This window comes from Mesoplodon mirus, assembly GCF_964341445.2.
Source record: "Mesoplodon mirus genome assembly, chromosome: 19".
Classification (NCBI taxonomy): Eukaryota; Metazoa; Chordata; class Mammalia; order Artiodactyla; family Ziphiidae; genus Mesoplodon; species Mesoplodon mirus.
In genome coordinates this window covers 47,782,960-47,803,992 of record NC_138995.1, presented here as the reverse complement: position 1 = coordinate 47,803,992, position 21,033 = coordinate 47,782,960, and the positions used below count along the sequence as shown (strand labels likewise).

The 21,033-nt window shown below is 45.6% G+C and overlaps 3 protein-coding genes across 3 annotated transcripts in view; all 3 read right to left on the bottom strand.

Moving 5' to 3' along the window:
- WDR88 (WD repeat domain 88) overlaps positions 1-5,773 on the bottom strand; it is a gene marked incomplete at both ends in the record, with an annotated part of 42,731 nt that extends 36,958 nt beyond the window's left edge. The window contains one exon of the mRNA XM_082606653.1: positions 5,459-5,773. Within this exon, the coding sequence (XP_082462779.1) occupies positions 5,459-5,773 (315 nt within the window). The remainder of the gene's footprint in view (positions 1-5,458) is intronic.
- Positions 1-21,033, bottom strand: part of FAAP24 (FA core complex associated protein 24) — a 238,959-nt gene that overhangs the window by 116,205 nt on the left and 101,721 nt on the right. The window lies entirely within an intron of this gene.
- GPATCH1 (G-patch domain containing 1) overlaps positions 6,534-21,033 on the bottom strand; it is a 46,191-nt gene continuing 31,691 nt past the window's right edge. The window contains exons 16-20 of the mRNA XM_082607939.1: positions 18,658-18,871; positions 14,495-14,602; positions 12,426-12,523; positions 10,836-10,984; positions 6,534-7,408 (exon numbers count right to left, since the gene is read on the bottom strand). Of these exons, the coding sequence (XP_082464065.1) occupies positions 7,378-7,408; positions 10,836-10,984; positions 12,426-12,523; positions 14,495-14,602; positions 18,658-18,871 (600 nt within the window). The 3' untranslated portion in view covers positions 6,534-7,377. The remainder of the gene's footprint in view (positions 7,409-10,835; positions 10,985-12,425; positions 12,524-14,494; positions 14,603-18,657; positions 18,872-21,033) is intronic.

Sequence of the window (21,033 nt, the reverse complement as noted above, 5' to 3'; positions counted from 1 at the left end):
CAGCAGAATACACGTTCTCCTCAAACTCATATGGAATATTCACCAATATAGACCACGTTCTAGGCCATAAAACACACCTTAACAAATTTTAAAGAACAGAAATCATACAATGTCTGCTCTCAGAATACAATGGAATTAAACGAGAACTCAATAACAGAACGATGGTTGGGATATATCAAAATACATGGAGACTAACACTTCTAAATGACACATGGGCCAAAGAAGAAATCTCAAGAGAAGTTTTAACGTATTTTGGGACTTCCCTGGTGGCACCAGTTGTTAAGAATCTGCCTGCCAATGCAGGGGACACAGGTTCAAGCCCTGGTCCCAGAAGATCCCACATGCCGTGGAGCAACTAAGCCTGTGCGCCACAACTACCGAGCCTGTGCTCCAGAGCCAGTGAGCCACAACTACTGAGCCTGCACTCTGCAACTACTGAAGCCCGCGCACCTAGAGCCTGGCTCTGCAACAAGAGAAGCCACCGCAATGAGAGAAGCCTGTACACCGCAACGAAGATCCAATGCAGCCAAAAATAAATAAATAAAAAATTTAAAGTTTTAACATACTTTGAACTAGACAAAAATGAAAATACAACTTACCAAAATTTGTGGGATGCAGTGAAAGTAGTGCTTAAAGGGAAATTTATAGCATTGAATGCATACATGAAAAAAGAAGGAAAATCTAAAGTCAATCATATAAACTTCCACCTTAAGAAAACAGAAAAAGAAGAGCAAATTAAATCCAAAAGAAGTAGGAGAAAAAAAATACTAGGAATTGCAGCATAATTCAGTGAAATTGGAAATAGGAAATCAATAGAGAAAATCAATTAATACAAAAGCTGATTCTTTAAAAAGATCAATAAAATTGATAAGCCTCTAGCCAGGCTAAGAAAAAAAGAGAGAGAACACAAATTACTAATATCAGCGCAGGGGGTAGGGAGGTGTCCAGGATGTAGGGGCACTGAAAAGAAAAAAAAATGTTGCCTGCTCTTCCAGTTCTACAAAGATCAAGCCATTAGCCACTGCAGTGGCCCACAGACAGTGCACCTGAGGGGAATTCAAGACAGAGAAAAAGAGGAAGCATTCTGTGCTTTGGATACACCAGCCTCTACATGGTTAAGACGCGTACTTAAGGAACATTTAAATGATCCCAGTTTTTCCATCTTCTTCCCATACACAGAAAAGCACTAAAATCATTAACCTGAGATGTCTGTTCTTTGTGATTAGCAGTAAGCTTTCTATGCTTGACTACATGTTTTTCCAGCAAAAAGTTCATATACCCTGGCTCCTCCCTTACCTCTCTGGAGCCGTCCCTCAGAGCTATCTGAGAGGTTGTCTCCCATGCTACAGTCTGCAGTAAGGTCCAGGAATAAAAGTGAACTGGTAACTTTACACTGTGCATTTTTCTTTAAGTTGACAGTGCAGGGTGGAGGGATCTGAGGCTCTGCCGCCAGTCAGTGCCCCCACGGATGCAGGAACTCTGGATGGGGGGACAAGGTTGGGGTGAGGCGAGTAAAGTCCGAGGTGCAGGGATGAGGGGAGGCGGGGGTCTAGGGTAGGGGAGCGGTTTCGGGGTTGTGGGGAACACGGGGCTGTGGGAAGGCGGGAGTGAGACGGCCCTTCGGCTCCGGGTAGCTGGGAGAGGTGGGACAGGAACTGGGCCGCCAGGAGACGAGATGCGACGCTCCAGGTCGGGGCTGGGCCGCCAGGGGGCGCAGGCAAACTGAGCCAGGCGGCGGGCGTGGGGCCGGCCAGGGGGCGGGGCCTGGCAGGCGTGGGGCGGGTCAGGGGGTGGGGCCTGGCCGGCGCGGGGCGGAGAGGGGCGGGTCAGGGGCGGGGCCTGGACAGCAGGCTGCCAGCAGCCCAGGCCGATTGAGGGGCCCAGGAGGAGGCCCGGTCAGTGGTCTGCTCCTGGCTCCACCGCCAAAGCCTGCGCCTTGGGCTCGAGACATTCGACCCTCAGTTCCCTGCTCTGCAGCTGTCTCTGCCTCGAGGCAAAGCTCTCGGGGCTTCGTTCTTTTTCTCATCACAAAAACAGAACTTTGGTATGGGAAAACAGAGCAAGAGCCGGGAAATCCCTCCACCCGCTTCCGGACCTTTCTGGGCAGAGTACTTTTGGAGTGCATTATGGAGAGGGAGCCCCAGGAGCCACGCAGAGAAGTTCCACACTCTTGTACTCTAGGTACATTGTCCGAGGCCCTAACAAAAATAACATATAGAACACAGTCTGATGTTTGTAAAAGCAAAATATGTGAGCTCTTTTTTAGGTATATGTAGCGTCCCACAAATATGTTCTACAAATCTGCCTGCGCCTCCCTGGCCGGACCTTGATGGTGGTGCCGCGGTGCAGCAGGAACCGGGGAGCAAAGACCCCAGGCCAGGAGTGCGCTTGGCGGGCTCCTGCTCTCAGGGGCCAGGGTGGGAGATGGGGCAGCCACTGCACAGGCGGCACGCGATGCCAGGTTACGGCCAGAACCAGGTGAGCGCTGCTTTAGACCGAGGGCAGGGAGAGACACCCGCCCCCTCGGGGAGAGGGGGACAAAACGAGGACACCGGAGGCCAGACTGACGGGCTTGAACGTCAGCAAGTCATTTGGAAGAGGAGAGAGATGAAGTAGAGCCGAAATGGCTTGGAAGGTCATGGTCAGATCTCCTGACTTCCTCTTAAACGTGCCAGGGAGCCAAGGAGAGGCTTTGAGCCAATTATTTTTAAAATTTGTGACACATCCATGTGTGAGTGTGCCTTGTTTAAAGGCCAAGAATGAAGAATTATCATTGAGAATGTTCTTTAGCAAACCATCTCAGATTGTTGGATGAAATCATCTGGAACATTATTATTCTTGCATTGTGCACCTTCACTTCAAAAGATCATTTGTTAACATTTTCACTGAGCTAAACAACTGCATTAACCTCGCTGTATAAACACTTCCGAGGTGTACTGTTTTCAATCACTGCTCTCCTCTGTTTATTCTAAACTGCTTTTTCTTACTCCAGTTCTTAATTCTGACTTTTTTGTTGTTTGCCAGAGTATTCCCTTGAGTAACTTTTTCCTCAAAGAGAGGCATCCTTTCTGAGTTTTTGCAGCTCTGAAGAAAGTGTCCTTTTGTTGGCTTTATCAGGACCAGAAGTTTGGCCAGGCAGAGAATACTTTAGGTATACTTTTCTCTATATACTGGGCCTGTCGAATGGCTGACTGTCTCGGCCAGTCCACCACAGAAAAGAATACTTTTCTCCCAGAGCTTTATATAACTTCTCAACTTCTGTTGACCTAATGGATCATAAAAACCTCAGGCCAAAAAAAATCTTAAGCCACCTGAATGTGCATGCACCCAAGACTGGTTAAATCCATCGGGGGCAGCCAGCCAATGGAATACTCTCTACAAAAGAAGAACAAGGAAGCTGTTTCCTTACTAATATGGAGAAACCTCGAGACTTCCCTGGTGGTCCAGTGGGTAAGACTCCACACTCCCAATGCAGGGGGCCCCGGTTCATGTTCGATCCCTGGTCGGGGGAACTAGATCCCACATGCATACCACAACTAAGATCCTGCGTGCTGCAACTAAAACCCGGTGCAGCCAAAATAAATAAATAATTTTTTTTTTAAATATGGAAAGATCTCTAAAATAAATTAAAAAAACAAATTTAAAAACCAGGTGCAGAAGAGGTCTAAGGTATGCTTCCATTTATGTAAAAAAACGGAGGGGTCAGAATATACATGTATGTGCTGATATGTGCATAAAATATCTCTGTAAGGATGCAGAGGAAACTAGAAACCTTTGTTGCCTCCGTAGAGGGAAAGGGGGTAGTTGGGGTGGGGGCGGCGGTGCTAGGGAGACTCTTTTTAAAAATTTATTTTATTGAAGTATAGTTGATTTACAGTGTTAGGTTCTGGTGTACAGCAAAGTGATTCATTTCTATATATAATCCCAAACTCCTAATCCATCCCTCCCCCACCCTCCCTCCCCCTTGGCAACCACATAGAGAACACACTATGTCTGTGGGGAGACACTTAATTGTAAAAAACAAAAACAAAAAATGCCCACAAACCTTTTTTATCTATTGAATTTGGATCTTGGGGGTATTCTATGGAGAACAGAAATAAAATACAACTCCTATGCTCTCCTTTAATTTTACTTAAAAATCAGAATAACTGTCACAAATAAAAGGAAGCAAAGCACTGGCACACACTGCTTTCTCTTCAAACAGACTTCCACATGGAGACCCCAATGCACCCCTCTGGTGGCCTGGCTGAGACAGTCAGCCATTCGACAGGCCCAGTTGTGGACTCAGCTCTGAGGTCCTCTGACCGCTGGAGAAGCCTCCAGCTCAGTCTGATCGCAGGCTTTTCCATCTGCATTGGAAAAGGGACAGCCTTGCTCCTATCCTTGCAGTGCAGGCATTCACCACCTGTAGGTTTTATTTCCCTCCAATCTTGCAGTGAACTTGACTATGTCTTTTTTTTTTTTTTGGCGGTACGCGGGCCTCTCACTGCTGTGGCCTCTCTCGTCGCGGAGTACAGGCTCCAGACGCGCAGGCTCAGCGGCTATGGCTCACGGGCCTAGCTGCTCCCCCACATGTGAGATCCTCCCGGACTGGGGCATGAACCCGCGTCCCCTGCATCAGCAGGCGGACTCTCAACCACTGCGCCACCAGGGAAGCCTTGACTATATCTTTCCACATGAGCACTCCAGTCTTTCTTCGGCCCAGGGGCGTTTCCCTGTTTCCTTCTGCATTTCTTTCCTCCTCCTGCCCCCTCCCCCCACCCCAATACCTCATACATTTACTGGCTCTTCTGCATCTCCCCTGCCTTCCTCTTCTCTTTTCTCTCATAATTATTGTTCCTTTATATTTCTTCTCTGAGTTCTCAGAGAATCCTATGAGCTTGTTTTCTAACTTTGTTCCAGTTCTCTGCTCTGATTTTAAAGTCTCCATGGAGGATCTTCGTTTGGAAATCCTCTTTTTCATCCCCAAGACTTCTCTCTACTCACAGATTATTTCTTCTTCCCAGCCACCGGCCTTCTTTTCATCAGTGCATTGTCTCTCAAATATCATTTAGAATACAAAGTAGTGTTTTGGGTTTTTATTTCTGTATTATTATTATTCTAAGTTTTCTGTTGCTTCTAGTGCTGTTTCATGGGTGACAGGGCTCCCTCACTGACCCCAGGGCATGCACTTGGGAGTGTCACCATGGGGACATTTGGGAGGCTCAGCCGGAGCCCACAGGGTCTGGGTTGGGTGGGGTCCCCCTCCCCCAGGATGGTTTCCCTGGGCCACCCGGCCTCTCCTCCAGCTGCCCCCGCCCCCGGCAGCCATTTTGCCCACTAGGTGTGCCTGGGGCAGGGGGCTGGGCCCAGGCCTAGCAAGCCAGGTGGCTCCCTCCCAGGTCCCCTTGCCGGTTTTTGAGCTCTCCCCACCTGTTGGGGACAAGCCACACCCCCTCCCCTTGGGGGCGGTTCTGACCTTGGAGAGGGGTTCCTGGTCGCCCCAGAACGCTGCCTTCTCAGGCATCCAGTGCTTCTCCGGCGGTGGCAAGTCATTGCCCACGGCCAGGGGGTTAAGCGAGGGCAGCAGCCGGCCCCGCCGCGCCTCCAAGAGTGAGAGCTTGAAGTGGCCGCAGGCCCTGACCAGCGCTACCCAGGGCAGCTTGCGGGGCCGATGCGCGCCGTCGCGGATGTGGACCGAGGACAGCTGCACGTTACTTCTCCGGAGCGCTGTCTTCCCGTCCTCGTCCAGGGCTTTTGTGGAGCTGGGGGCGCCCGGGGGCTGGGAGGCCATCTCGGAGCCCGGCCTGGCCACGAACGGTGGCGCCACGCGCCCGCGCCCCCGCCTTGGGACCCACGCGCCCTTCCTGAGCCCGGAGATCTCGCTTCCGCTCAACGCCCAGCACGGTTAGCCACAGAAAAATGGACTTCTAGTTCTGGGCGTAAAAGGAATGAGGCCAAGTGTGTGAAACCGGCGGCCCCATCCTCGCGGCCTCGCTTAGGGTCTTCCTGGCTCCGCCTCCCGGAATGATCTGTGTGTCTTCTGCCTTTGTAGGGGGCTCCTGGCCAACCCACTTCACCGTCAACAACAGAGAAACGGTCCATAAATTACAGAATGTGCCCAGGATTAATTAAGATGCAGCTGTTAGGGGTAGGTACACAAAATATATAAGCACGTGAGGGAAATACCTATCATAATGCCAATGAAATACCAAAGAACAAAATGGTACCTCTTGGGACTCCCCTGGTGGTACAGTGGTTTAGAATCTGCCTGCCAATGCAGGGGACACGGGTTCGATCCCTGGTCCCGGAAGATCCCACATGCCGCGGAGCAACTAAGCCAGTGTGCCACAACTACTGAGCCTGTGCTCTAGAGCCGGCGAGCCACAACTATTGAAGCCTGCATGCCACAACTACTGAAGCCCGTGCACCTAGAGCCCGTGTTCCACAACAAGAGACGCCACCGCAATGAGAAGCCCACGTGCAGCAATGAAGACCCAACACAGCCAAAAATAGATTAATTAATTAATTTTTTTAAAAAAAGACACCTCTTGTCCGGGAGCAGACTCAATACTAGAAAATGACTGCATGGAATTATAACAAAAGAGCAAGGGTTGTCAACCCTGGCGGGTAGAAGTAGAAGTGATTTTCTTCCTTCTTTCTCCTTTTACAATTGTTCTGCTTTTTCTATGATGTTACTTTGATAATAGAAAAAAACCTCTGCACTCTACTTTTTCTAAAGGTCTCATGAGGGCCGATGAGGCAGCCTCAGAGCAGGGACCCAGGGCTGCAGTGCAAAGACCTGGAGCTTGTGTGACCCAGGGTGTGGGCGCACACTCTTTCACTCTTGGTCCCAGTGCTTTTCTCAGACACTTTGGTGGCATCTACCCCGAGAGGCTGAGGCCACCTGCCAGGATCCTGGTACTGTGCTGCCCACTTGGCTCCTGGCCACCAGTACCAACCACATGAGGGAGGAACCACACTCCCCAGGAAAACATGGGAAAGCGACCACCTCCCTCCCACATGGGTCCTTAAGTAAGTCAGACTGTCCTTATCTGAACCTGGCTTTCTTCACAACAAAACCAGAGAAAAGCCTTTGCTTTTCATTTCTTTTTTAAAGTTTCAGGAAATGAAAAATCAAGAAAAAAATAGAAAAATGCCATTTTAATTAAACTGTACAGTCTGAGTTTCTTCCTCTGATACTAACAGAAGTTAAAAATAGAAATCAATTTCGGCAACCTTCCAAGGCAAGCTTTGAAATGTCAAGGTTTTAAAAAATATTATTTTACAGCAAAAATTTACATATAAATAAAATCTGTACAATCTATTAACTGAGTGACCGATGAACTTCCATCCTGGAGGAGATCTGGTACTGGGACAGGCCAGGGCAGAATTCAATTACTGCCTTCTTAGTGGAAGACGCTTCAGCCTAGAAAAGGAAATAAAAGAGAGAGAGGAGGAAAGTTAGATACAAACAGAAAAACCAGACAGTCCAGCGGGGGAGAAGAATGCCAGGCCTCTCCCTGAGCCAAAGTGGCACAAAATACAGAGGATGACCCGCACCATGAAAGAAAGTACCGTTTAATCTGCACTCTTAAGATTCTGTTCCCCCCAAAACACACAGAGAGACTCACTCCTCCACATCTCCTATTAAGACACATTTATAAAAGCAAGTTCCAATCCTGGTTGACACACCTATCTCCTGTATGACCTTTGGGAAGGAACTAAAAAAACAGAAGACAAAACCATGTTTGCTCCAGGGCCAAAAGCTCCCAAGCCGTTAGTCTTAAATCTCAGCTTCGAGCACACAAGAATGTTCATGGCGGCTCTACTCACCAAGAAGAGCTGGGTCACACTGACTCTAGATTCGTGCTCTACAGCCCCAAAGTGGAAAACCAAATGCCCCCAACAACGGAACAGATGAATACTCTGTGCTGTATCCCATAAAGGAATACTCTATGGCAATGAGAACGAACCAGCTGCTGCTACAACAAAACAGAGGAATCTCACAAGCCAGATGCAAGAGTTCATAGTACATGGGTCCCTTAAATAAATCTGAAACACAGGCAAGAGTAATCAGCGGTGACAGAAGCCAGAGCGGTTACCTTTGGGGGGCGGGGGTGGGGATGCTAAGTGGGAGGGGCTTCTGGAGTGCTGGTTTATTCCTTGCTCTAGGTATGTTCAGGGAGCGAACATGCATGGAGCTGGGAACTTACAGTGTGAATGCACTAAAGAGTGTACTTAGCTGTATGTTTCCACATCTGTGAAATTCTAGAATGGGCAAAGCTAACTTACAGGGACAGGAAGATCGGTGTCTCCTGGGGAGGGGATGGAGGGGCAGACTGCAAGTCCATCCAGAACTAGGCTGTGCCGTCACTGAAGGAAAGCAGCAGGGGCCCTTGACAAGAGTGAGACCTCAGCCAGGCGCTGGGGATGCAAGTAAGACCCATGTGGTCGTGACCCTCAAAATGCCCCCAGCAGGAGACAGATGCAGACAGGTAATACACAGAGTGGAGGGAGGCACAGAAGATGGAGAGGCCCCCTCCAGGCTCCCTGGGAAGAACCTAGGAAGCTTAGGGGTGCGGGGCTATGGAAACTATACCTTTAGCAACCACAAGAGTAATATTTAAATACATTTCACACCTCAGACGCTGCATTCCCTCTATCCCAGTCCCCCGCCTCAGAGATAAGTGCTCTCAGGGGTGTAAGAACCCCTCCAGCCCTTTTCTATGCAAGGATGTACATACATGTGCATGCGGGGAAATCCAAAGGCCTGAGGACAACAGTACCAGGCATATACACTGTTCTGCAGCTTCTGGTCTCTAAATGGTAAGTTTTAGACGCAAGTCAGCACACAGCTACCTGCCCACGTTTTCTGACTGCTGTGCTCAGCCCACCCCACCACACCCTCCCGATGGGCACTGAGGGGCTACCACGTGTGCAAGCGCAAATGCCTCCCCGCAGGAATGACTCATCACATGGCCCCAAACGGTCAAGGGCGAAAATACCAGGTGTTGGTGAGGGTCAGTGGGCCTCCCTGGGCCTTGCTTTCCCCGCCTGTGGGAGGAGGGGACACAAGTCACAGCCTTATGTGAGGATTAAACGAGCTCACACCCATGGTGTGCCGCATAGTGCCTGGCCCGTCCCTGTCACCACTGGCACGCGCCCTGAGGAAAGGGAAACGTGAATCAACACAGCTGTTTCAGGGGGCTCTGGATTAAACGGAAATGCTCATATCCGTATTGTTTCTGAACCATGAGAAGGTCCTGTCCATTCTAAAGAAATAAATGAAAAAGAACAAGGCAGCGGCACTTGTCTTTCCAGACGGCAATTAAAGTAATTAAAAGAGGGCAGATGAAAAAATAGAAAAATGGCTAAGAAACTAGAACAGAGAATCCAGGAACAGATCCGCATGGGTACAGGCATTTAGAATCTGATCAAGCTACACCTCCCTTAACAGCCCAGAGCACTGGTGGGGCCGAGTGGCCAGGGCTCGCGCCTGCCGTGTCCCCCGTCACCCTGGGCCCACAGTTGGACTTGCCCTACCTGGTCCCATGCTGGCCGGGCAGGGCCACCCAGCTGCTCCGGCCCGTGTGCTGGAGGGGAAGGGAAGACAGCGACTTCCAGGCAGGACCATAACAACCTCCAAGACCATCCTCCAACCCGTTCCCCTCGTCTCCTCTGAGGGCCACATTCTAGAGTGGAACAAACTGGGATCCTGAGTAACTTTCTCAATTTAACTTGTGCTCCACTGTGCTGTGCCCGTGGGTTGAGAGGGTTCCTTTTCATCACAGCTCGCCTACTCACTCTAATACAACCGGCCGTCTATCTGGAGAAAGGTAAGTTGGATGCCTACCCTACTCTCTGCTCACAAAAAAAAAAAAGGAAAATAAAACAATTCAAATAGCTTAAACCAAAACAAAACTACAAAAGCATGAGAACAGTCTATACACATATACAAAACCTTACATTAGGGAAGGCCTTAAAAAGACAAAATGTAAAACATACCAACAACAACACAAAAATTCACAAAACGGAGTGTTCCCAAAATTAAAGTTTCTGTTCAACAAAGATTGTTACAAGTCATAGAACAGGTAACACTCTAAAACACAGAGGATTAATATCCAGAATTATTTTTTAATTCCTAAAAATCAGTAAAAACGGTACCTGAAAACCAGTATAAAAATCTAACAGAAAACAGAATATTGTGCAAAGGACAGGAGCACGTGATTCACAAAAGAGCCCGTGGCAAAGGCTGAGACACACAGGAAAGGCTGCTCAGCCTCATTACTGATTCGGGAAAGGCAATGAAGATGACATGCCATTCTTCACCCATCAGGCTGGCACACATCTCTGTGCTGTTTGTAACTGATGTAACAACAAGGAGCTTTCATAATTTAAATGGATAGAGCCACTTTTGGAAACAATTTGGTGATATTTATTCCTTCTAAATGTTCATTCCCTCTAGATTTATGCTACATAAAGTTATATTATTTATATTAAAAATGTGCAACAAAATGCACATGTACCTGTGTGTGTGTGTCTGTGTGTGTGTGTGTGTGTGTGGCTGCGCAAAAAAGCCTTCAGAGTTACAAAGCAACAGATGACAGAGGTTACTGTGGAGAGAAGAGAGATTTGGGGAACTGGTCACGGGCCACTTCGAGCCTTATCTGTAAGATCTGAACTTTCACAATGATGATATATTTACGTATTACTTATGCAATTAGAAGTTAACTTTTTAAAAAACGAGTTAATGCACAAATTTATCATTTCTGACATTTCCCTCTATGCAAACACAGCAAGGTTTCAACGAGCCTCTGAGGGTTTCTGAAAGCCTAGTGTCTCCTGTCGCCTACCGTCTCAGCAGCTCCTGGGGTGACAGGTCTGTGGCCCCTTCTGCATCGCTCTGGCTGCCACTGCTGCTCGTACTCTCGGAACTACTACTTTTCTCTGACTTTTTATTCTTTTGCTTGCCTTTGTGTTTGTGCTTCCGGTGTTTCTTTTTCTGAAATAAATAAATAAACAAATCAAGGAGAACAAACGGGTGTTTCCCTTCCTAATTCCGCACAGTGGCAGGCTAATGAGGCATTGGGTTGCTGGAGTCATTCAAAAACAAAAAACTTCACTTGGGGGAGCTTTAGCCTGGTGTGGGACAGACCAGGACACACAACTGGGCACACTCTCCACCGTGCATATGCTCACAGAATTGATCTTCTGGCGACAGACACAGCAGAACCAAGCAGGCACAGGCAGGACCCCATCATGACACTCAGCCCCCATCTCATCCAAGGTGTCCCTGTCCCCGCCCCGTGAACCTGCCTGCTCCATTTCTTTAGCCATATGTGACAAACCACATATCAAGATGGCAAGCTCCCTGGAAAAGCACAAAGAAGAAACTGGTAGAAGGTCAGAGAACAGCACATATGCCGGTGAGAAACACGTGAGTTTGGTTTTCAAATCTGTCGGCACCAGTTTCTTTCCTTTCACTCCAGGAGAACTTCTCTTACCTTCCATGCTCAAGAATCCTTTTTTCAGGTGGCCAAAAGAGGAACTGTTTCTAATCAATTCTACTACTGCCCAGATCACTGTGGGTACCCAGAACTAACATTAACTGAATTAAAAGCCTGTGCCATAACTCAAAAGAAGACACGGATGTTGAGACAGCGGTTTCAGCAGTGTTCTTTAAGTGTCCATCACTTCAAATGGCAAGCTACAGACCCAAATCTCTATTTGTGATGACGACAAAGTAGTTGAGAAATGTTCAAACTAATACCTTCCTTTAATATTGAATGATAATCAATATCAAATGTTTTTATTCATTATCTAAATATTTTATTTAAAACAATTGTCTTATTAAACACAGCAATTAACTATTCTGTTATTTAATACTCAACCATTACTCTAAGATATTTATTTATTTATTTATTTTATTTATTTTTTTGGCCGAGCAACTTGCGGGATCTTAGCTCCCCGACCAGAGATTGAACCTGGCCCCCACAGTGAAAGCCCCGAGTCCTAACCACTGGACCGCCAGGGAATTCTCAACTCGAAGATATTTAAATGTCCTTTTTTCCTACTTTTTAATGTTCATGAATAAAAAAAAATTTTTTAAGTAGAACTGAATTAAGATATTCTGTCTAAAAGAAAAACAGGACTTCCCTGGTGGTCCAGTGGTTAGACTCTGCGCTTCACGGCAGCGGGCACGGGTTCGATCTCTGGTCAGGGAAGATCCTGCATGACGTGCGGTGTGGTCAAAACAAAACAAAAAATAAAGTTTTTCTGAAAATCGAGGGTTTCCATTGACTATCAACATTTCTGTCAAGGTGTAGAGAGACCTGTGGCCTCCATCTTGACTGGCTTCATGGGTCACCCCTGGAGGCTGGTCTAGACGACAGAAGCAGAGGCATCTGACCCCACACACTGATCCTGGTACACCCAGAAGTTACCTTCTCTTTCTTCCGTCTGTGCTCTTTCTTGGTCTTGTGTTTTTCTTTGTTCTTTTTATGTTTCTCTTTGAGAGGTGCCTCAAGTTTCTGACGAGCATCTGAAACACGAATGTAATAAAGACATTACTTAGAGACTACAGGGGAAAAGAAGGCTAAATTACTGAGTTAGGAATCTGACGTAGACGGATGTTTACCATTAAGGCAGAACTCCTCCCTGCCTCACTGATAAACAAGCAGATTAGCATATCACGTTGTAGATCTATATTTAGAAACTGCCAGAAACCTCAGCCTAAGACCAGAGTGATCCAACTGGTGTCTGGCCACAGTCTTATCTGCCAGATGAAGATAAAGTCAGACCAGAATGCCTACAAGCCTTCTGTCGTTTAACATCCTCAGGTAAACTCAGAGATAGACCAGAGTCTGAATCTGGCTCTGTCAGCAGGTCTGTGATCTTTGGCATGTTGCTAAACCTCTCCAAGTCTGTTTTTCTGTCTGAAAAATGGGGAAAAGAAGAATCCTTATCCTTTTGGGGACACAGAGAGGATTAGATGGGACCGTGCACATGAATCCCATAGCCCAGAATCTGGCACATAATTGTCCGCCCCTCTGACACCGTCCACCCTTTACAAAAGCACATTTCATGTGAGTTTGTCTTATAAGCAGAAACACTAAAAAATTAGCACCAAAACAATATAATGTACGTGATCATTAAAAATGACTAAACATGACAGAAATAAAGACACAGATGTAGAGAACAAACGTATGGACACCAAGGGGGGAAAGTGGCAGGGGTGGTGGTAGTGGTGGTGGGTTGAATTGGGAGATTGGGACTGACATGTATACACTAATATGTATAAAATGGATAACTAATAAGAACCTGCTGTATAAAAAAATAAATAAAATTAAATTTTTAAAAAAAGAGACTAAACAAGTTGCATGCGCTCCACTTCTCCACCTCCAAATTCTGACCAAAACGTTTTCATAGGTCATTAACTTCCAGGTCATCAAACCAGCAGAAAATTATCTATAGCAGAAACACTGTAAGTCATTAAATCAACTTTTTTCTACCTAAAGAAAAATTCCAAGGTATTTCAGGAGTATGGTTCATTTCCCAAACCCAGTTAACCAATGCCTGCAATTTTCTAGTCCTACAGTTTGGTCAAATATTTCCCAAGTTGACCTCCCCAAACTTTTTTTTTTTGATGCTAGTTTTTGGAAAATAGCCCATAGACCAAATTAAGTTATCTACCATTACAAGGTTATCAAGAACCATCTGGGAAATGGGCATAACTAACTTAGCTTTCAAGTGCTGACACTTATTTTAAACTAAAGAGCTGAACAATTACACAAATGAGAAATACATTCACCACAATTTTTCAAAACTTCACACATTTGACTCCTCTCTGCTTTCATCTCTTTGAAGGCTGGGTTAATTAACCAAGCCACTATGCAAATGTGGGCACTACAGGAAACTATAAAGTAGATAATAGAATTTTATGTCATTTCTATATCTGGGCCCTATTATCAGATGTTTGTTAACTCAGCTTTCAAAGAGATGCCAACCAGTCTAAACATTTTAACATGAGATGTCAGTTTAAGCTGGCACTGAACAGAAGTTGTTAACAGATATTGGGGGAGGAGGATGAGCTATATTTACTTCTGAAAGGATTAGTTTTATTTTATTTGCTGCATTAGCCAAAGTATAAAGAAGTCTCTGAATATCCTTCTCCCTACAATTCCTATCCCATCTTTGTGCCCTGGATTTTTACTTTTTTATCTCTATATGTGACAAAATTTGAGATACTTAGGGCCCTATCTGTTAAAAAGCTAAAAAAAAAAAAAATTGAAGGACTCTAAGGCTGAAAAGCAACAGCTATCTTAGGCACGAGGTGGAAGCACTGATTTTCCAAACATGGCTGAGAACAGATAAACTAGAAACAAACATATATATTTGGTCAGCCTCATGCCGGATTACGTTGGCAGACAGAACAATGTGGTTAGAGTTGTCCTATCTTGGGGGAGACTCCGGCCCCAATGCAAACAGATGACACAAGGAGCTCTCGACTCACTGGGGCAGAAGACGGGAGGCAGCTGTGGGCCAAACTCCTCTCTTTCATCCATCTGTATCTTCTGAGTCGGGAAGAAAGGCGCGGGCTCCTGGGGTGCTGGCTCACGAGCTGAAAAACACCAGGATATTAATTTTAGATACATGCCAAATATTAACGTGCTTGAGTCTTCAATTAATGTCTGTTTTTACCAGATAGCATGTGCTTTTCGTCAGCACCCTGCATAACTAGCTCACGCCAGGTGCTGAGGACACAGCAGTGAACACACAGGCCCAACCTCTGACCTCCTGGTCATTTGAGTTGGGATGTTGGTCACACAAGGGCACCTGCAAGCAGGTGCGCCAGGGGCTGTACCACAGGGGTGGCGAGGGTACTGTGGCACACACTCCACATCACCTGAGACCCAAAAGGTTGAAACACCATCGGGACTTCCCTGGCAGTCCAGTGGTTATGACCCCGCACTTCCAGTGCAGGGGGCATGGGTTTGATCCCTGGTCAGGGAACTAAGATCCCACATGCCACGTGGCATGGCCAAAAAAAAAATAAAAACAAAAACAACAATGTGATTAAGCCAGCCAAGATGACTAAATACAATATCACAAAAACTGAAATAAATAAATAAAAATAAAAGGTAGAAACACCACCTCAAGGAAGGGCCATCTCAGGAGAATAAAGACTTACAAACAAACAGGATGAACGGCTCTGCTGGTGGCGCCGTGGTTAAGAATCTGCCTGCCAATGCAGGGGACACGGGTTCAAGCCCTGGTCTGGGAAGATCCCGCATGCCGCAGAGCAACTAAGCCCGTGCATCACAACTACTGAGCCTGTGCTCTAGAGCCTGCGAGCCACAACTACTGAGCTCACGCACCACAACTAGTGAAGCCCGTGCGCCTAGAACCCGTGCTCCGCAACAAGAGAAGCCACCGCAACGAGAAGCCCGTGCACCACAACCAAGAGTAGCCCCCGCTCGCTGCAACTAGAGAAAGCACGCGCGCAGCAACGAAGACCCAATGCAGCCAAAAATTAATTAATTAATTAATCAAAAAAACAAACAAACAGGATGTAAGACTATGTCCCAGCTCAGAAGGCTTCATTTCACTCAAAATAAATCGTCAGAGGAGAAAAATTGAATATAAACAAATTATCCTGTTCACATTAATAATCTCGTTTTTTAAAAAGAGATGATTAGGTTTTCAGAGAGAAGAGAGAAAGATGGGGAAAGTCCGGAAAAATATGCATCAAAGCATTAATGGTTCTCTCTGGGAAGGGGGAATTCCCAAAGACTTAAGCTTTCTACATTTCTTTTCTTTTTTTTTGGCTGTGTCAGGTCTAAGTTGTAGCGTGTGGGATCTTCTGTTTTGGCGTGCGGGCTTCTCTCTTGTGGCACGAGCTCCAGAGCGCACACGCTCAGTTGCACCACCTGGGCTCTCTAGTTGTGACGTGCAGGCGCAGTAGTTGAAGCGTACGGGCTTAGTTGCCCTGTGGCACGTGGGATCTTAGTTCCCCAACCAGGGATCAAACCCGCATCCCCTACATTAGAAGGCAGATTCTTAACCACTGGACCACCAGGGAAGTCCCTATATTTCTATATTTTTAAACTTTTCAAGTCATATATGACTCTGTAATAAAAAAATAAGCTGTTTTTTTCTCACAAAGAAAAAAATAGGCTGACATTTGCAATCACCTAAGAACAAACAATATTTTATATCTCTATGTAACTTTTTGGTTAAAGGCCCTCAAAAATGAAACCCAAGTCCACCACAGACTGGAAGGGGCAGGCAGAACAATCTAAAACTGAGACAGGAAATTCTGCCCACCCACCCAAACGTCTGAGAAGCCTCCCACCCCTACAAGCACCAGACAGCCTCCTTTCCTACGCCCAAACTCCTGGCTGAGGTAAACAGAACACGTAGGACAGGCCACTAACCAGGTGTTAGACTCACTGTAACGAGAACAGACACCATCTACCAAGTGCTACTTATGTGCCAGCCAATGCCCATCTGATGGCTGTTCCAGAGCAAACAATCTGCCCTACAGAGAGGAAAGCAGGAAGAAACCCTGTATATGTCATGACCAAATGTTTTCCACTAATCCTGGCACCTCACCAGCAACCAGGTTAAAAAAAAAAAAAAGCTATTTTTTTTTTTTTTTTTTTTTTTTGCGTTACGTGGGCCTCTCTCTGTTGTGGCCTCTCCCGTTGCGGAGCACAGGCTCCGGACACGCAGGCTCAGCAGCCATGGCCCACGGGTCCAGCCGCTTCGCGGCATGTGGGATCTTCCCGCATCAGGGCACGAACCCGTGTCCCCTGCATCGGCAGGCGGACTCCCCACCACTGCGCCACGAGGGAAGCCCCAAAAGAAGCTATTTTTTAAATGAAAATTTTACTATTTTTTAATTCTCCTCAACTAGGATAAGTAGGAAAATCAATATTATCAAACACATCTTTACATCCTAAAAATATACCAGAGATTTAAACAAGATAGAGGAAAAAAAAAAAAAAAGAACTCTGCTCCACCCCATTTAAAGACACAAAAGATTATAGGGCTTCCTTGGTGGCACAGTGGTTGAGAGTCCGCCTGCCGATGCAGGGGACACGCGTTCGTGCCCCGGTCCGGGAAGATCCCACATGCCGCGGAGCGGCTGGGCCCATGAGCCATGGCTGCTGAGCCTGCGCGTCCGGAGCCTGTGCTCCACAACGAGAGAGGCCACAACAGTGAGAGGCCCGCGTACCACAAAAAAAAAAAAAAAAAAAGATTATAAATCATAGAAATATTTTTTTGGATCTGTCTACTAAGGCAAGGAAACAAAAGCAAAAATAAATAAATAAGGGACCTTACTGGAGATCCAGTGGGTAAGGCTCTGTGCTCCCAATGCAGGGGGCCCGGGTTTGATATCTGGTTGGGGAACCAGATCCCGCATGCATGCCGCAACTAAAAGTTCACATGCCACAACTAAGGAGCCCACATGCTGCAACTACGGAGCCAGGGAGCCGCAACTAAGGAGCCTGCCTGCCGCAACTAAGAGCCGGTGTGCAACCAAATAAATAAATATATAACTAAATAAATATTTTTTAAAAAACAAAAAACAAATAAGACCTAGTTAAACTAAAAAGCTTTTGCACAGCAAAGGAAACCATCAACGTAATGAAAAGACAACTGCTGGTATAAATCTTGTTGTGGTTTTTTTTTTTTTCCGTCATCCTGGTTTTGATATCACCTCACACTTGTCAGAATAGCTACCATCAAACAGACCACAAATAACAAATGTTGGTGAGGATGTAGAGAAAAGAGAACCCTTGTACATTGTTGGTGGGAATGTAAATTGTTGCAGCCACTGTGGAAAATAGTACAGAAGTTCCTCAAAAAACTAAAAATAGAACTATCATGTGATCCAGCAATTCCACTCCTGGGTATATTTCCAGAAAAAAAAAGAAAACTCTATTTTGAAAAGATACATGCACCCTAATGTTCACAGCAGCATTATTTATAATAGCCAAGATATGGAAGCTCCCTAAGTGTCCATCAACAGACGAATGGATGAAGAAAGTAGGGTGTATATACACAATGGAATCCTACTCAGCCATAAGAAAGAATGAAATTTTGCCATTTGCAACAACATGGATGGACCTGGGAGGGTATTATGCTAAGTGAAATAACTCAGACAAAGAAAGACAAATACTGTATGTTATCACTTACATGTGGAATCTAAAAAAATAAAACAACTGAATGAATATAACTAAACAGAAACAGACTCACAGACATAGAAAACATACTCATGGTTACCAGTGAGGAGAGAGAAGGCGGGAGGGGTAAACGAGGGGTAGGGGATTAAGTGATATGAACTATTATGTATAAAATATATAAGATACAAAGATATATCGTACAGCATAGGGAATATAGCCAATATTTTATAACAACTTTAAATGGAGTACAATCTACAAAAATTTTGAATCACTATATTGTACACCTGAAACTAATATTGTAAATTAACTATAATTAAATACAACTTTTTTTAACTTAAAAATACAAAAGATTAAAACATCATCAAAAAATCATCAATTGCTAATTATCCTGGTTCCAAATTACACACTAAATGAAGAAAGCAGCTTCTCTAGAAACATCATTGTTTTCTTTTTTAGACCCCAAAGTCTAAAGTATTTGACATACCTTGTGCCACAGATGACGTTTCCACCAAGTCAGCCTCTTGGGAACCTTTGAAGTCGGCTTCCCTGGTACCCTCCTGATCATCCTCACTGTCGCCTTGCTCATCCTCAGAGGATGAAGACTTTTCATCTGAGGAGCTGGCAAAGATGGCTTTGAATAAGTCCATGGATGGGCGGCTACCCTCTCCTTCAGTCTGTGAATCCACACCTTTGTTTACCTGTATTAACAGTGAAATAACAGTCAGAAATGAAGAAGCAAGGGTGAAAGGAGACACGTGTTCTAGAACATGGCACCCGTGCACACACACACACGCACGCATGCATACATATGCACACATACTTACATTTGTGCTCATTTACATGGGTCTCCACACCCACGCACTGCCTAACTAAACAATGATCACTCACATGGCATCATTTTTGTGGTGCTTCTGATTCAAAACCTGTAGATTGTGCTGACTGGTAGAAGCAGCTGAAGCTATACGTGGAAACAGGTCATTAATCAGAATTGCAAAGGACCCAGAAAAAGGCAGTAGGGACTAGCACAGTGCCTCTGTCCTGTTTTCAAAAGTCTAGCCGAGCCTTCAGAGGTCCCACATGAAAGGTAGTGAAGGCAGTGTACTTGTATAAAAGTGCTGAAGAGAAAACTGGGGGCCTCCACACAACGGGGAGGGCACCGAGAACAAGCCAACAAAATGGTCCTGGAGCTCCCCTCTGCAATTACACGTCACCCTTCCTAAAAGCAGCCCAGGTATGGAGAGTCAGGTTAGCCAATAAAGAGGCAGTAACTTTGTATACACTCCATTCTATAAACAAGGAGCAAAGGTATGAAGAAGACATGGCTCCCACATCCTAACAGCTAATCACCAGACAGACATGGTGTGATCTAACGTGCTAAGTGTGAAGAGCAGTGACGAGAGAGTCCAGGACTGGCCTAGATCAGAACCCACTTCAGTCCTTCCATTTTACCACTGAAGAACGTGGGTCAGGGGCGACAAGAGGCTCTGTCAACGACGCACGCATGCTACGTGCCCAGGGTGGGTCTGGACTCTACCACCAGCTCTCCTTGCTCTCGGCCTGGGGTCCCTCCCCAGCCCCACACCACCTCCAATTTCTGAAGCAGAGTTACAAACACGCACGTGAGGAAAACCGATACAAGATAGTGGAATTTATGATTTTAAAGTAAACTCTTTTCACAGAAAAAAATTAAGGAAGAAAAGCACGCCATTGCCCACTAAAACTAACCAGGACACCTTGGAGTAAGGACTGATTCTAGAGCTGGGGCTGAGAAATAAAAAGATGAGGCTAGAACATCTTACTGTGCCCAGAAAGTGAGGACATGCTCAGAGGGTAAAAGGGACATTTCAACAGGACACAGAAGCCAACTTGAAGGGGCTTCAACTAACCAAACCAGCACAATTGGAGCATTAAAATAAATAATGATAATACTGAATTATCCCTCTGGATAAAATAGGAAACCGTGGGTCCACAGTGACATAAGTAGTTTGATGAAGGACAGGGTATTTATATATTTCAAAGCTCTTAAATGTGTATTAAAGATAAAGTACAAATTAATAAGAAATGAATAAATAAAAGTACTTAACTACAAAGGGGAAAAGACTGACTTCACAGTGGAGAAGTCTGGCAGACACCACCTTACTCGAATAATCAAAGTGAACATCAGTAACGGGAAAAATCATCATCGTGTTCTACTTGGCAGGACAAAGCAAAAGCACAGCAGCATCCCTTCTGAGGTGTTCCTGCCAAAAATGCAGAATCAGAATCTAATCCTGAGAAAACGCCTGATGAGCCCAAATTGAGGGGAATTCTACAAAATACTGGCCTGTAATCTTCAAAAGTAACAAGATCACAACTCCGTGCTCCCAATGCCGGGGGCACAGGTTCGATCCCTGGTCAGGGAACTAAGATCCCACATGCTGCATGGCTTGGCCAAAAAAAAAAAAAATTAAATTAAAAAAATTAAATTTCATTTTTAAAATAAATTTTAAAAATAAATTTAAAAGAAAAGTATCAAGATCATGAAAGTCAAGGGAAGACTGAGGAACTGTTCCAGACTGAAGGAGACTAAAGAGGCATCACAGCTAAATGCAACAAGTGATGCTGAGCTAAATTCTTTTGCTATAAAGGACATTATTAGGACAACTACTGGAACTTGAATGGGTCTGAGGATTGGACAGTAGTAATGTATCAATGTTAACTTCCTGATTTCGATAGATGTACTGTGTTTATATAAGAGAATGCCCTTCTTTAAAGGAAACACAGGTGTGACAGGGCATCTGGTTGGCAACTTATACCCAAGTGGTTCAGGAAACAAAATTATCTGTACTGTATTTAAACTTCTAAGATTGTTTCAAAATTT